This window comes from Lampetra planeri, chromosome 14 (genome assembly GCF_965212315.1).
Source record: "Lampetra planeri chromosome 14, kcLamPlan1.2.h2, whole genome shotgun sequence".
NCBI lineage: Eukaryota > Metazoa > Chordata > Hyperoartia > Petromyzontiformes > Petromyzontidae > Lampetra > Lampetra planeri.
The window spans coordinates 10,949,122-10,965,126 of record NC_136120.1 but is presented as its reverse complement, the minus strand read 5'-3'; the positions used below and the strand labels follow the sequence as shown (position 1 = coordinate 10,965,126).

The following is a 16,005-nucleotide window of genomic DNA, read 5'->3' as shown; positions in this document are numbered from 1 at the left end:
ATATCCCAATACAATTTACCCAGGTGTTAAGATGTTCAAACACCAAATAAGATACTTTTTGCAACGCACCGAGTCTGCATTAAGCACACGTACTTGTGGAAAAACATGATCTGATAATATAAGCATTCTAGATTTGAAGTTTTCGTGACTGAAAGGATCCATGCTCTTTAGTTTTTTCGGTAAAGTCACGTGGGTAAAAAATATAAAATTAATTAAAATTAAAACAAATACATTAAATCACGACGTTTCGGAAGCAACACAACCAACCGTCATCAGGCGTAGAGACTGTAATTAGCTGGAGCAGAACGTGTTGTCTATATTTATTTAAAGTTGCGCATTTTGATGTGACGTCACATTTCTCCCCCCCCCCCCCCCTCGTCACACATCGTCACAAAAGTCTGACCGCCCCCCCCCCTAGGTGCGTTACGTCACGCACCTGAGCTACTGAACATTTTGTCACCAGCCCACAGGGGATTATTGTGTCTGTCCGTCCGTCGTGCATCCAAAAATGGGAGGGGTGGGGCTGGGTGGAGAGGGGAGGGTGGGGAGGGGCTGGGTGGGGAGGGTGGGGAGGGGCTGGGTGGGGAGGGTGGGGAAGGGCTTGGAGGGGAGGGTGGGGAGGGGCTGGGTGGGGAGGGTGGGGCTGGGTGGGGGTGGGAGGGGAGGGGCTGGGTGGGGAGGGGCTGGGTGGGGAGGGGCTGGGTGGGGAGGGTGGGGCTGGGTGGGGGGTGGGAGGGGTGGGGCTGGGTGGGGAGGGGCTGGTCACCCCGTGGTGCCCTTATAAAACTCAACGTTTAACCTACTCACGCCGGCTTGTGCCCGCCCTCACAGTCGGGCATATTTGCGGAATACACCACGCCGCCGTTGACCCTGGCCATTGACCGAGCAACCCAACGTTCCTACCAGCTCCCTCCGCAGGAATGTGTTAATAATCATGCCACGGAACAATTTACTGAGTAACAAAAAAACCTCTGTAAATTGTCGCAGAATCCAAAAAAAAAACACCTGGAGTCTACTCACCCGGGCAGGTCGCAATGCACTAATGTGTGCGTGGCTACTTGCCATTTACAAAAAAAGTCTATAGATCAAGCGATAAAATCACGACGTTGGCACAACAGCGGAGCAGATTAGTAGCGGGGGGGGGAGAGGGGGTACCGAGTGACAACCGAGAGGCAACATTTTTGTTGCGGTAAATTCCTCCCCCACTCACTATTCACCTTCAAGTATTAAAAAGTGTTTAATTTTACACACGGGGAAAGAAAGTCGCAAAACCGTCACGCGAAAACAAGACTGCTCAAACAAATCACACGTCTCTTGAACCGACAGCATTCATTTACAAACTAACAAATTAAAAACAAATGCTCTCTCATCGCAAACAGAACGAAACTTTTGTACCTTCACAGTCCTCTCAATGGACATTTGCTGACGAGTTCATGTCAAGAATTGCTGCCCGCTTTGACCATAAACCGGTTCGAGCTAGATTCACAGCGAGACGCGTCGCGACGCGACACCAGCAGCGGCGGCAGCGGCGTTGTTATCTCAAAGAGATGCGCTCGCCTCTCGCCGACACCAAGAACACCAAAAAAATACGTTTAAAATAGTTCGCAAGAGCAGATAAGCGCATTTCTTGGGGGGAAACGACGCGAAAAAAAATGAAGCGGTTAAATGGCGAACCTATTGTCGTATACGTATTCTTAGGTTTTTTCGGTAAAGTCACGTAGGTGAAAAATTTAAATTAATAAAAGTAAAATAAATATTAAATAAAAATCACGACGTTTCGGAGGCAACACAAGCTTCCGTCTTCAGGTGGAACCATCACAGCTCGATAGCTGTATCAAGTGAGAGGTTCCACCTGAAGACGGAAGTTTGTGTTGCCTCCGAAACGTCGTGATTTTTATTTTATATTTATTTTACTTTTATTAATTTTTCACCTACGTGACTTTACCGAAAAAACCTAAGAATATGAATCCTTGCAGTCACGAAAGCTTCAAATCTAGAATGTCGCATACGTGTTGAATGTTTCCTACCTCTTTGACACCTTGGGGTGAAACCATCAACAGTTCTGTGTCGTGGTTGGTGCGGTGAGGTAACAAGCATCGTGTACCCCCCCCCCACCCACTAATGATGATGGGTGCTTACTGGGAACAGTTCACGACGCCTGCTTCAACAGCCTCACCCGCCACTAGCCGCGGTATATTCACCGCTGGATAAATCTCCACAATCCGTAGCCATTTCTCCGAATGTTGTCACAAGCCCATCTACCCCCTGCACGCGAGCATAATTCAACAGAGTAATGAGGTATTCTTAGGTTTTGACGGTAAAGTCACGTAGGTAAAAAATAAAAATTAATAAAAGTAAAATAAAAATAAAATAAAAATCACGACGTTTCGGAGGCAACACAAGCTTCCGTCTTCAGGTGGAACCGTCACAGCACGATAGCTGTATCAAGTGATGTATCAAGTGATACAGCAATCGTGCTGTGACGGTTCCACCTGAAGACGGAAGCTTGTGTTGCCTCCGGAAACTTGTGTTGCCTCCGAAACGTCGTGATTTTTATTATATTTTTATTTTACTTTTATTAATTTAAATTTTTTACCTGTGTGACTTTATCGAAAAAACCTAAGAATATGAATCCTTGCAGTCACGAAAGCTTCAAATCTAGAGTAATGAGGCACATGTGGCAATGTTACCTCTTAATATCCTTAATATCCTACCAAATAAATGTGTAATTTCGGACAGTGATCTTCTCTATTCGTTCGTGCAAGTCTAAATGTACGTCGGAAATGTGTCAAACAGGTTTGAAGAAACTTCAGTTAACAAAGAGAGCGAAAATTTACTACAATACAGGAGAAGCCCTCTCAACGATGGTAATTGGTTCCACCGGCCGTGAATTGATTTGGTCGTTAATCGAGTACAGGAAATAGATGTTAAATACTTAATTCGTTCCGATAGCATCGAAATTACCCTTTTTCGCCAAAAAATGTTCCTTATAATATTTACACAATGTTTATTAGTACGTAAATACATACAGTATGAGAAACACCATTAGAAGAAACGTGGTTAATAATTTATTGGATTTATTATTTCCTGTAGCTACAACAGCCCGTCATTAACGGGGGGGGGGGGGGATGGTCGGTAAGCGAACACATTGGGCTCTGTGGAGGCACTACACTACTATACACTACACTATACACTACAACACTATACACTACACTACTATACACTACACTATACACTACTATACACTACACTACTATACACTACACTATGCACTACACTACTATACACTACACTATACATGACAATATATACTACACTACTATACACTACACTATACACTACTATACACTATACACTACTATACACTACACTACTATACACTACACTATGCACTACACTACTATACACTACTATACACTACACTACTATACACTACACTATGCACTACACTACTATACACTACACTATACACTACACTATGCACTACACTACTATACACTACACTATACACTACTATACACTATACACTACTATACACTACACTACTATACACTACACTATGCACTACACTACTATACACTACACTATACACTACACTATGCACTACACTACTATACACTACACTATACACTACTATACACTATACACTACTATACACTACACTACTATACACTACACTATGCACTACACCACTATACACTACACTATACACTACACTATGCACTACACTACTATACACTACACTATACACTACTATACACTATACACTACTATACACTACACTACTATACACTACACTATGCACTACACTACTATACACTGCACTATACACTACACTATGCACTACACTACTATACACTACTATACACTATACACTACTATACACTACACTACTATACACTACTATACACTATACACTACTATACACTACTATACACTACACTACTATACACTACACTATACACTACACTACTATACACTACACTATACTCTACACATTAGGCTCTATGGAGGCCCGTCTTTAAGCGGTGAGTCGTTAACAGGGGTAGTCGTTAAGAAGGGGTTCTACTCTACACTACTATACACTACACTATGCACTACACTACTATACACTACACTATACATTACTATGCACTACACTACTATACACTACACTATGCACTACACTACTATACACTACACTATACACTACTATGCACTACACTACTATACACTACACTATGCACTACACTACTATACACTACACTATACACTACACTACTATACACTACACTATACACTACACTACTATACACTACACTATACACTACTATACACTACAATATACTACACTATACATGACAATATACACTACTATACACTACACTATACACTACAACACTATACACTACACTACTATACATTACACTATACACTACACTACTATACACTACACTACTATACACTACACTATACACTACAACACTATACACTACACTACTATACATTACACTATACACTACACTACTATACACTACACTATACACTACACTACTATACATTACACTATACACTACACTACTATACACTACATTATACACTACACATTGGGCTCTATGGACGCCCGTCGTTAATTGATTAGTCGTTAACAGGGGTGGTCGTTAAGAGGGGTTTTACAGCAATATATTTTTTGCTCACATTTCACGTGACACTTTGTAAATGTGTGCTTCACTTTCAGTTCGTGCTGCTGACATTCCCCGAAGAGAATGGTGTAACAACCATCAACCACGTCAGAACGACAGGCCGATGCGCATACCATCATCGCGAGTGGACAATGCATAGACAAGCCACAGTACGATGGTCACCATGCAACCCACAAACTCTTGACGCTGTTACTAAACATGTGGGTAACTGATCATACATTACATAAACCTGTTATAATTGTGTGCCCCGCACGCCTCCCCTATCTTGTTGGATATTCATTATAGAACTCTTAATGGAAACCTCGAAACTGCCTAGAAACCATTTTGAGATTTTAAAACGTCAAAAAGCATCAATATGCGGTTTGTGAGTAAAATGGGAAAATTATTACGTTGCAATCATTTTAAAAACTTGCCCTAAAATAAGTGGTTTGAGGGCTTGAGTCTAAACCAAACCTGGGGTCAGTTATAACACAACAATTATAATGACATCACACATTGCATGCTTACAATTGTACTTGGCCCCCAAGTTTGCCATTTACTGTACAGTAATCAGAGTCCTCAATGTGGTAATGCTATTAATAAACAGTCGATAATTCATTAAAATAACTTTATCATAATGTTTATTTGCTTGAATCACACGACGTTAAATATTGCATCGATTCCCCGTTAAATAACAGTAAAACCTTTAAAGATTTCGGTAACCAGGTAATTCAGAAGTGATAAACATATTGAATACATGGGAAACATGTGAATAGTTACAAAGTTATTGTACTGCATTACAGTATTCCAACTCACCCAACCATTAAAAGTACATTTATATTGGAGGGACATTTAATGCCATGTGGATGACATGATTTATGAATCTTTATATTAATTCTGGCGAGATAAAGGGCTCCAACAGGTCTAAATGACCCGTAACCAACATGAGCTTCTCTTCATATCATTACACCTTTGAGAATTATTTAGTACGACTGTACCGTCTACATATTTCAGTTTTAGAAGTTACAATTGACTCAACTTAATATCCGTTTCCAATTTACTATTCCATTTAACAACCATGAGTGCTTCTGCTTTTGCAAAAAATAATAATCCAAAAACGGATGTACAATCTTTTTTTCGGATGGTTTCCAAAGGTCGGTTTCAATTTACTGCAGTGTATTGAGGCCAGTATCCTCTGCTGTCATGATTAGTGTTAACATCTACCAATCATTGGCATAGCACGCAATAGCCTAAATCAATTTTCTTTTTTCATATTTTACAAAAACAATTTAAAGAATACTACTTTATACGTATTTTTTTCACACCTGACCTACACGAGTTAAATTATCTATAAAACACGTAAACGTTTAATTGTAAACGCTCTTCCATATACACATTTATAAACCGGATTGATAACGAAACACGTGATTGAATCCCGGAATTTGTTTGACCCTAGTCATGATCATGTAGAACTGTGGTTTTGGTAACTGATCTCAACAAGTACACTTTTGGTTTCAAACCCTGAAGCAGAATGACAGAGTTACACTCTTACTCACAAGTCAATCAAGTTGTGAACTACACAGTTACTGGCGAATATAAAACAAAATAACCAGGTTAACATGTACAGTTATTGTAGTGCACAACATAGCTGGCAGCAAATATTTTTTCTTGAATAACATGGCAACAATTAAAAAAAAATCACAGTACTTTGCTAAAATTAAGCAAACATTATTTCAAGGGCATTGTGTTAAATTAACTTGTTGGTAAAGCTTTGACATAGAGGCAGCCCACGAATAGAATCTGCTACAGAACCGGGTTGTCTCTCTGAATGCAAGTAACCTAAACTTAGTATTGTATAGAATAAGATAACAACAATACGTCTGTTAATCGACCACTGCATAAGGACCTCTCCATGTCATGTCGGTCAAGAGGGGAAGTCAACTGACGATGGCGGTCAGGAGGGTTTGGTGAAGGGGGCAGGCACCGGAGTTGATCAGAGAGAACACCTGCCAGACTATAGCCATGGCTGGGAATCCAACTCAGGTGACCTGCTTCATTGCAGTGTAATAGTCACTGCAGCACCACTCCCCCCCCCCATCTTTCTCTCGATACAGTATGCAAAAATAAGTACGTATTTATTAATGTATAAAGTACAGTGTTTTGAAGTTGGGATGAAATTGTATCTGCCAAATCCGTCAAATGTTCATACTACTTTCTGGAATGGTTTTACTAGGCATTGTTCAACCCTGTGGAAAACAACATGTCAAGTTTACGGACGATGCTGTACACATGCTTTGATTTTTTTCTTTCAGTCAATGGACTACCCTTTTAAACAAAGCGTATGCATGCAGCCCAGTAGCTTGGTGCACCGACACTAAATCACGGGGTAAAGGTAAAATATAAAGGTGCAGCCCTGCAATGTCTTGCTCACATGACAGAAGGGGGCTCCACTAGGAGTAGCTCCAGATATTCTGGCCCACTCTTCCACGGTGACCAGCCGTCTTGGGAACAGGAGGTTAGAAGTACAAACCACAAAGACCCCCCCCCCCCCCCGTGTAGCCTTAACAGACTGTAGGAGCAAGTGCTGTCAGCGAGCACCTACGAAGGCCGCTACGACGAGCAGAGGCGATGGGTGGCCAGCACCACCACGCTTGGCCGTCTTATTTCTCCCGAGTGGCGAAGTTTACACACCACACGAGGTGTGAGTGCCCACGCTTTACCTCGCCGCATATGATCCTCCAATCAACCCTGGTGTGACCGATGTATACTCGACTGCTGGGGTGGACAAGAAGTGTGGAGGATTTAAGAAAAGTTCTGAATTGTTTGTTTCAACTGCAACGCCCGGGCGAGTGTGCGAACCCGTTACACCATAGTCGTAGTATATCATATCATACAATGTTATATAAATTGTCTCAGTTAAACAAAAACGAGTGATCGACTATACATTGTTGAAAGGTGTTGTGCACTTGGGTATTATATGAAGAAAAAAAAATACTTTAAAACACTGAGAATTATGGAGCATGCAACTCTTTGTCTGAAAAAAAAAACAGTTGTATTTTTTGCTGGAAACATTTTTTTGCTTACGAACCAGGAAGAGGTTCCATCAAAATGTACAAAAACCGATGCTCATATTAACATTGATTACAATTTATATTGTAAGAAAATCAGGATCAAGATAGGCTGCTACACATTTGCATCCTGTTTCTCTCTAACCACTAGTTATTAAACACACTCCAAATTGGCAACATTACTACGTGCGTTTTAATATGTATAACAGTCCCACATTTGGCACACATTGAATTGCAAAGTGCTTAATTTAACTTTTCATATTGTTTACTAGCCCATGCAAGAAAACGAAAGTACAACCAAAAGTTATTTTGTAAGATCCGTGGCTTTTTCAAAAACGTGTTATGGCAACCTATTTGTGTGTGCATCAAACGTTGCCATATTTGGCAAATCATTTACTACTCCTCTGTTTGATTTCAAGTCAAGTTTCAGCAAAGTACCCGGGAACATGGGTTGTTTCATGCCCCACTCCTCTTTCCCTATCACCAACATGAATGTACACCAAGAACCTCCTCCAAGTTGTCAACTATGATTCAAGTTATAATACAGGTTAGGATACGTGTTAAATTATCAAGGTTGGGTGAAGACACGGTCTTGTAAATTATCCTACCCTTTTGCTGATTTGCGATGAAGGGGGGGGGACGTTAATATTTTAACATTCGTTTAGGTTCACAACATTTTTTTCATAACGCTCGTGCCGATATGGCGTTTCTTTTGTTCTGTTTCAACGTCTAGTATCGTTGCTGCGCTGTTTTGCTTTCGTCAATTTGGTAACCGAGGTCACTCCTTGCAAACGAGGCTATCTCCTTGGTCTCTTGAGCTCTCGCCCGGTTAAACAACAAACCCAACTGGAACCTTTGAACCTTGCTTACACTCCCCATATATAAATAAATAATAAGTATAACCCGTAAAAACAAAGTTTTTCACTATAAATCCTTTATATGCGTGGCAGCGAACTTAATATAAAGGATTTAAAAATATATTCGCCTGTGGAGGACGCGGGGATCGATCCCGCAACCTTTGGCATGGGAAGCGAGGGCGCTACCAACTGCGCTACTCCGCCACGACCTGTGGAGGGGTTACGCTCTGGGCTCTTATACTATGACGTTCAGCCAAAGTGATGAATGAGTTCTATTCGAATATATGTAAAAAAAAAAAAATTTTGCCTAAAAAGTGTAACATTTTGGGAATTTTTTTTCACGAACATTAATTGTCTGGCAAAACGAGTCTGTGTGCAAAATGTCAGCTCGATTGGATCACGGGAAGTGGGTTAAAAAACGACCGAAAGATTTGCACGGTCGTAAGCAAGCACGCAAGCAAGTGAACTTAATATAAAGGATTTAAAAAAAAACAGGTGACTGTGCCACAGCTTGCACATCACACGACACATTGCAAGTGTCCAAAACGTGACCGCGTCGGAGGACGCTGTACACATTTCGTGGAGATTTCAACGAGAGACATCTATTGCACGGGCGGAAAGAGCTTGGGGAATGGCCATGCAGCTTGTGCTGCACATCCCGCTGGAAAACTGAGAAATGTGGCCAGGATTCATCCGAGGCCGCTCCACATCTGACCATTTTCATGTCCCCATGGACATGTGCCCACCGATGTGCCGCGAGAAAAATAGGGCTGCTTTTGACTCGAGCGTCCGTCATAGACTAACAGCGTGACCTTGGAACGAACACCCGACTCTTTCCTGCCTGCAACTGTATTGTAATTGCAATGGCAATGTACACACTTGATTCGTAATGCACAAGAGATTTTTGGGTTCGATCACGTAAATGTAAACGTGTCGCGTTTTGCAACATTTACAATTCGAGTAACTGTGGGTTTAGTCTCCAACACACCGGTGGTGCTGTACTGGTAACGAATTTTCATGTTTTGTTTACATGAAAAACCTTATTAATTGGCCGTGTCAGCTGGTGGCGGGTTTAACGACGCATTTATATTTAAGCCATCTCACCCCAAAACCTCTATTTTATGGATAATATTGGTCGTGAAACCCTACTTGTTAAGCACTTGATTCAGTTATTACGTTGTTTATGGCTTTATACTTAATTGACATCATATAAAGTTAGCATTGGTTGACGTTTTTAGGATGAATGTGATTTATAATTGCACGGAAATATTTGCAATCTGCCCAAGCAGTTAAGTTGCAACACACTCACGTGTTCCACGTGGGAAACGGGTGTTGGTGAATTGTACAATGCCACCGCATACCGAGTGACAATGTTTATGCTTACGCGTTGGTTTATTATAATGCGACAGAAAAGTGTAGAAATAGGTGTGTGTGTGTGGAATTAGACTTGCAAAGAGAGATACAAAATATATATTCTTAGGTTTTTTCAGTAAAGACACGTAGGTAAAAAATTGTAATTAATAAAAGTAAAATAAAAAATTAAAATTAATAAAAGTAAAATAAATTATTTTACTTTTATTCATTTAAATTTTTTACCTACGTGACTTTACCAAAAAAAACCTAAGAATATGAATCCTTGCAGTCACGAAAGCTTCAAATCTAGAATACAAAATATAGTTTTTTGTTTATGAAGACACCTCAGATTCACTATTATATCCAATGACTGTAGTAGTGTGAGATTCCTAAAATCTGTACATTAATATCATACCGCTATATTCTTGTGTTAATATCAGAGGTCACATTTCACCACAACACGATTACCGTATTTTATATACAAATGATTGCATGTACTGTTTTTATTCAACGATATGGCAATAACATTTCCCGTTATTACGACATCTTTCACATCCGCAATGCGAGTGCCAACCCCACTCTTCCATATGTCACACATACCTCGATCACCCATATCGCCCCCTTCCCAACCTCCTAACGGACAAAGGCTTGTGCATCTGTGTAGTTGTTCGGGTCCGAGTCAAAGTAATCGAGCCTCCACTGCAAGGTCTCGAACGTTGGTCGCTCCTCTTCCTTCTTGTTCCAGCACTCCAACATGATGGAGTAAAAGAGCGGCGGGCAATTCTCTGGCTGCGGCATCCGGTAGCCCCGCTCCAGCTGTTTCATCACCTCCATGTTGTTCATTTCTAAAAATAAAATAAAACATAAAATAAAATCATCACATGACGACAACATTAACACATTCCTGCGGAGGGAGCTGGTAGGAACGTTGGGTTGCTCGGTCAATGGCCAGGGTCAACGGCGGCGTGGTGTATTCCGCAAATATGGCCGACTGTGAGGGCGGGCACAAGCCGGCGTGAGTAGGTTAAACGTTGAGTTTTATAAGGGCACCACGGGGTGACCAGCCCCTCCCTCCCCACCCAGCCCCACCCCTCCCACCCCCACCCACTCATAACGCGGCGGCAAACCAAACCAATTGCGACCCACGGAGGTGAATTTCTCGCTGTCTGTACCAATTCTCCAGGGAGTCAAATATACAATGTAATGCTACACTATGCAGTAAATATAAATATAATGCTCAAATCATTAATGAGGCCATAGAGGGTGAGTTCAAAGCCAAAATATAAATAAACAGCTGCATTCATCGTTGTGGCTATGATACAACCCCAAGGATTTAAACATTCCAAGAAGAAGCCTCTTGAAAGAGCTCAATGATCTGAACTGGATACATTAGAGTTGCCACATGTCTAGGTTTTAACCAGGCAGTCCACGGATTGACATCTGTGCTCCAATGGCAAGAATCGATTCATACCGAGACCTAGTACCGGTATTCTATCCGAATGCATTCCAGTCCACTGCCCGGTTTTGAGAGAGAAACAATTCAAAGTTTGTTTCTAGGAAACAGCGGCAACCCTCGGTTACAGAGAGAATGCACAACGTCGCAAACCAACTCAGGTATGTGTGAAAAGGTCGGATATGTGAACACCTTTGGGAAATGACAGCTAAACTGTGCACACATGCACCGCACTGAGTGTGGGTGGTTAATTGGTCATGGTGAATAAGCCAACGCTTTACAACGCGCGAGCATAACATTCATCGTCACGTGACATTTTACACCGACAACAACAAGAAAAGGCATCGGCACATGTGAGCGATGTGATTGATACTAACGCTGGCAAGTGTGTGATGAACATATGGGCAGCCTTTTCATAACACCGAGGTTGCCTAGACGACTGGCAGGGTTAGACTTTAGCCCCAAAAGATCACGCATATAGGTTAGGGCTCTTGCAGGTCGTGGGAAAATTCCAAATGGAATCTAATCAGTACTAACCAAATAAAATAACTGTATCTTAATCACACACCCTAATGTGGTTTAACTGGTTAAAGCATGCTTTCGGACACTGATATAATCTCTAAATAAATGTACTGCACATATCCTGCACCTCATCTCCATGGATTATTAACTGGATCAAATAAAGGATTTTCATTTTAAAATACATAATTTTAATTATTAACCTGTAGTTTAAGAGACCACGCCAACATCACATACTAATGGTATGGGATCATGTTGGCCCAAGTACTGTATACATATTTATTTAGGCTGGAAATGTTTCCAAAACCATCAATAATTATACTGTTTCATTAATACTTTTTTTATACAATGGTAAACTCTTTAAACAGTCATTTCCTCCCAATTCTTTTTTTTTCCCGCCCTGATTGTGCCACTAAGACGAATTATCCTGCATGATCAACCTTCATGGAAGCGGATATCACAAAGCCACGTCTGAGATCCCTCCAAGCGACCTCTGTTGCGACACGCAGTAGATAGAGGGGACAGCACCTCGCACTCGCTCTTCATTTGAGATTTAAGATTCGTGGCATGACAATCAAACAATGTGTCTAAAAATTAAATTTTATTATATTCATTCTTAAACTTTGTGGACAAGCCAAAGTTAATGTCAAGGTGTTTTTGTGTGTGTGCAGTCATTTGTGGCCAGGCTGAGGCCATAAACTCACTACACTTGAGGAACCAGTTTAATCACAGGCCTGAAGTTGAACCTGGGGACCTCAGTGGTGCCAACTCAGTGCTCTGAGTGACAATGGGAAACTCTGAGAAATATTTTTATATTAATTTTCCATCACATCGCATGTCATTATCGTGCACACATGCCAGGCATTTATTTCGTTACATATTACACATGTGATCATTTGAATTTAATTAAAATGGTATTATTATTATGCTCAGCGGACAAAAATAAATGCAATCATTGCCAAATGTTAAACATAGATCTGGGGCAACAGTAACTAACACTGCTAAATTAACTTGGCAGGTAAAATGTTAAAGTACTGAGAAAATTGAATGTGATTGAAACGTAAAAAATAAATGAATACCTCTTGTGACTGTGGTACATTTTCATTGGCGTGTGTCAGTAAACACGTGTTTGGGCACATTGAAACTAAACAAACTAAATTAAACTATAAACTATTTTTATTTTACAACGTAAGGCCCACCAAGCTATATGGCTCTTATTCAGAAGTGACCTGGCCACAAATGGGAGCTCAACGAAGTGGCTTATCACGTGGAAATTGATAGCAGCCAAATACGCTGATTCTAAGTGGAGACAAAAACCAGAGGACCCGGATAAAAATCCACACGACCATGGAGAGAACATGCAAAAAAACTCCAAATATACAGCAGGCGTCAAGGTCGGGATCGAACCCACGACCTGCTGCATACCAGGTGAGGTAGTTAACATCTCACCACCAGGATGTGAGCAATGCACTCCATTGTAAAATAATAATAAAAAATACACTCTGGTAGTGAATGCATATACATGCTGTTTTATACTACCAGAGAATGTTTTCTTGTTTGCATATTGACCACAATTATACGTGGTGAATGCAGGCATGATTTCTTTCAAAAGGTTTCTATTTGGTGTTTTAACACCTAAATTTTTACTTAAAGCTTTCGTGACTGCAAGGAAATAATAAAATAATAAAAATATAAAACAATAAAAATTTCTCACGACGTTTCGACTGCAACACAAGCAAATCATCATCAGGTGTGAAATCCACAGCAAGAAAATTTGCTGTGGATTTTGTATTATTTTATTATTTCCCGTCTACGTGACTTTACCGAAAGAACCAAGAATATCTTAACACCTGTTTTATTGCTAGAAAGGGTAAAACCTATTCTTTTATTTTGCTACTGGCAAGGGAGGTCCCAGAACGCACTCCATTGTAGCATTAACGAAGTGAGCAGCTACTAACCAGGGTAAGGCATCCTGCCGTACGTGATGAGCTCATAAAGGAGGATGCCGAAGGACCAGACGTCGGATTTGACGGAGAAACGGTGATAATTCACAGCTTCAGGGGCAGTCCACTTGATTGGCACCTTGGCCCCGGCCTTCCCCTCGTATTCGTCTTCCTGGAAAACAAAAGTTGCATTCCGAGGAACGCGCCATGTGTTTCAGGCGTACACAACCTGCAGCGACTCGCATCGTCACACAGAACACGCTGCCAATCAAATCCGCAAATGTTAATTTATACAGCATGGATTTTTTTTGGGCGGACTTTGCAGAGTGGTTTTATGACTACGAGTTTTAAAAAGAAAAAGCCCCACTAAATATTATATAAAAAAAAAAATGTCGTAATTACATCGGTCCAAGTTACTATTTATATAAAGTACCTATATAACAGTAATGGTATAAAAAGCATATCTTTTTTTCCAACAAGTTTATGCTATATGAATATATTTCATAGACTACTGTACATTACTAAACAACGTTTGAAATTAGGTGTACAATGATGACACCTCTTGGACATTGACAATGACGACTTTCATTTAGAGGATGCTTGAATGGCTCAGAAAATCAAAGCTCCTTACATCACGCTTTGCATCAACTATTTCAATGCCCCGCTGCCATCTAGCCAAGGGGACTCCAGTGGCAGCTGTCCCTACGTGGGGCACGAAGTGTAAGCAGCACGGGCCTGCCAATTAGTCTGCCAGTAGGGGGCAACGTTGCTATGTGGGGGCTTTCCCCCCCAATTAAGTTGCAGTGTACATCTTCAAGTTTGGACCATGTTATCGGAGTAATAGTAATACTAACCAGCCGTATTGATATGCACCACGAGAATAGAAATATAGGGATTGGTTGGATGTCAGAAGACCATTGACAACGATTGACGACAAAATACCGAGGGGGCTCTTGCAGTGTAAACAGGAAGACACGAAGCCGAAAGGTAGACCCCTCCAAAATTAAGGAGAAATAGGACCAATGTGAGAAGAGCAAGCATTGTTAACGGCATGAACAAGTGGCAGTGTTGGAGCGTTTGCATCAAAATTGATGCTTCAGGATACGGGAGAGAGAGAAAGTCTACTGCGTAGGCTTTTCATGGTTGTGTTGTACAGCCCTCTAATGTGTTTTTGGGTTCCGCATGCCGAGAGATTCTTCAGTAACTATTAAACTAAGCTATTTTTTATTTTACCAGGTAAGGCCCACTGAGATTACGTAGCCCTTTTTTCGCAGCGACCTGGCCACAAATGATAGCTCAACGAAGTGGCTTGTCACGTGGAAATTTATCGCAGTAAAATACTCGAAACGCACGTTTCTAAGTGTAGAGGGGGGGGAAACGGGGGACACGGAGAAAAATCCACGGAACCACAAGAAGAAAGACCCACAAACTCCAAAATATACAAGCGTCATGGTCGGGATAAAACCCACGACATCCTGTATACCAGGTGAGGTAGTTAACATCTCGCCAACGATGACGACCCTCCCGGCACACGGAGCAAAATGTCCGACATCATTCTGAACAACACCCAGTAACGACCCAAAGCACATCAATACCGGCGAGCTGGAGAGAGAGAGAGCAATTGTTTGCTTGCAACGCATACCTTGATAATCCGGGCGAGCCCAAAATCGGCCACCTTGCACACTTTGCCTTCCCCAACAAGGATGTTTCGCGCAGCCAGGTCTCTGTGGATGTAGTTCTGGCTCTCCAGATAGGCCATGCCAGCGGCGACCTGGCGAGCCATGTCCACCAGTTCCGGTGCCTTGAGTTGATTCCCCAGGGGTCCTGGACACAGGAGTAGGAGCAGATTCACACGGTTGATCGTCGCGGGGAAGAAGAGCGGCCTTGCTTCGAGTGTTAAAACTGAGAGGCGAGAGAATCATTGCATTCGTTGAATGCTTGGGAGGACTTAAAACAACTTGATGGGACCGATAATGAATGACACAGTCAAGACGTTCCTAAAATAGGGTTTAACGTGCGGCCCTGCAATGATTTGCTCACACCAATGCGTTCAGAAGGGCCACCACTAGACGGAGCCCTAGAAAGGGCATCTAGAGGTAATTTGGCCTACTCTTCCACGCTCGCCAAATATCTTGGGAAAAGTTGGGCAGT

The 16,005-nt window shown here is 41.6% G+C and overlaps 1 protein-coding gene across 1 annotated transcript in view; it reads right to left on the bottom strand.

Annotated features, from left to right (window-relative positions):
• Nucleotides 1-10,427: 10,427 nt before the first annotated feature.
• The window catches only part of LOC144722375 (tyrosine-protein kinase Src42A-like), a 28,733-nt gene continuing 23,155 nt past the window's right edge, over nt 10,428-16,005 (bottom strand). Inside the window, exons 6-8 of the mRNA XM_078600586.1 lie at nt 15,497-15,678; nt 13,870-14,026; nt 10,428-10,784 (exon numbers count right to left, since the gene is read on the bottom strand). Coding sequence (XP_078456712.1) covers nt 10,573-10,784; nt 13,870-14,026; nt 15,497-15,678 — 551 coding nt within the window. The 3' untranslated portion in view covers nt 10,428-10,572. The remainder of the gene's footprint in view (nt 10,785-13,869; nt 14,027-15,496; nt 15,679-16,005) is intronic.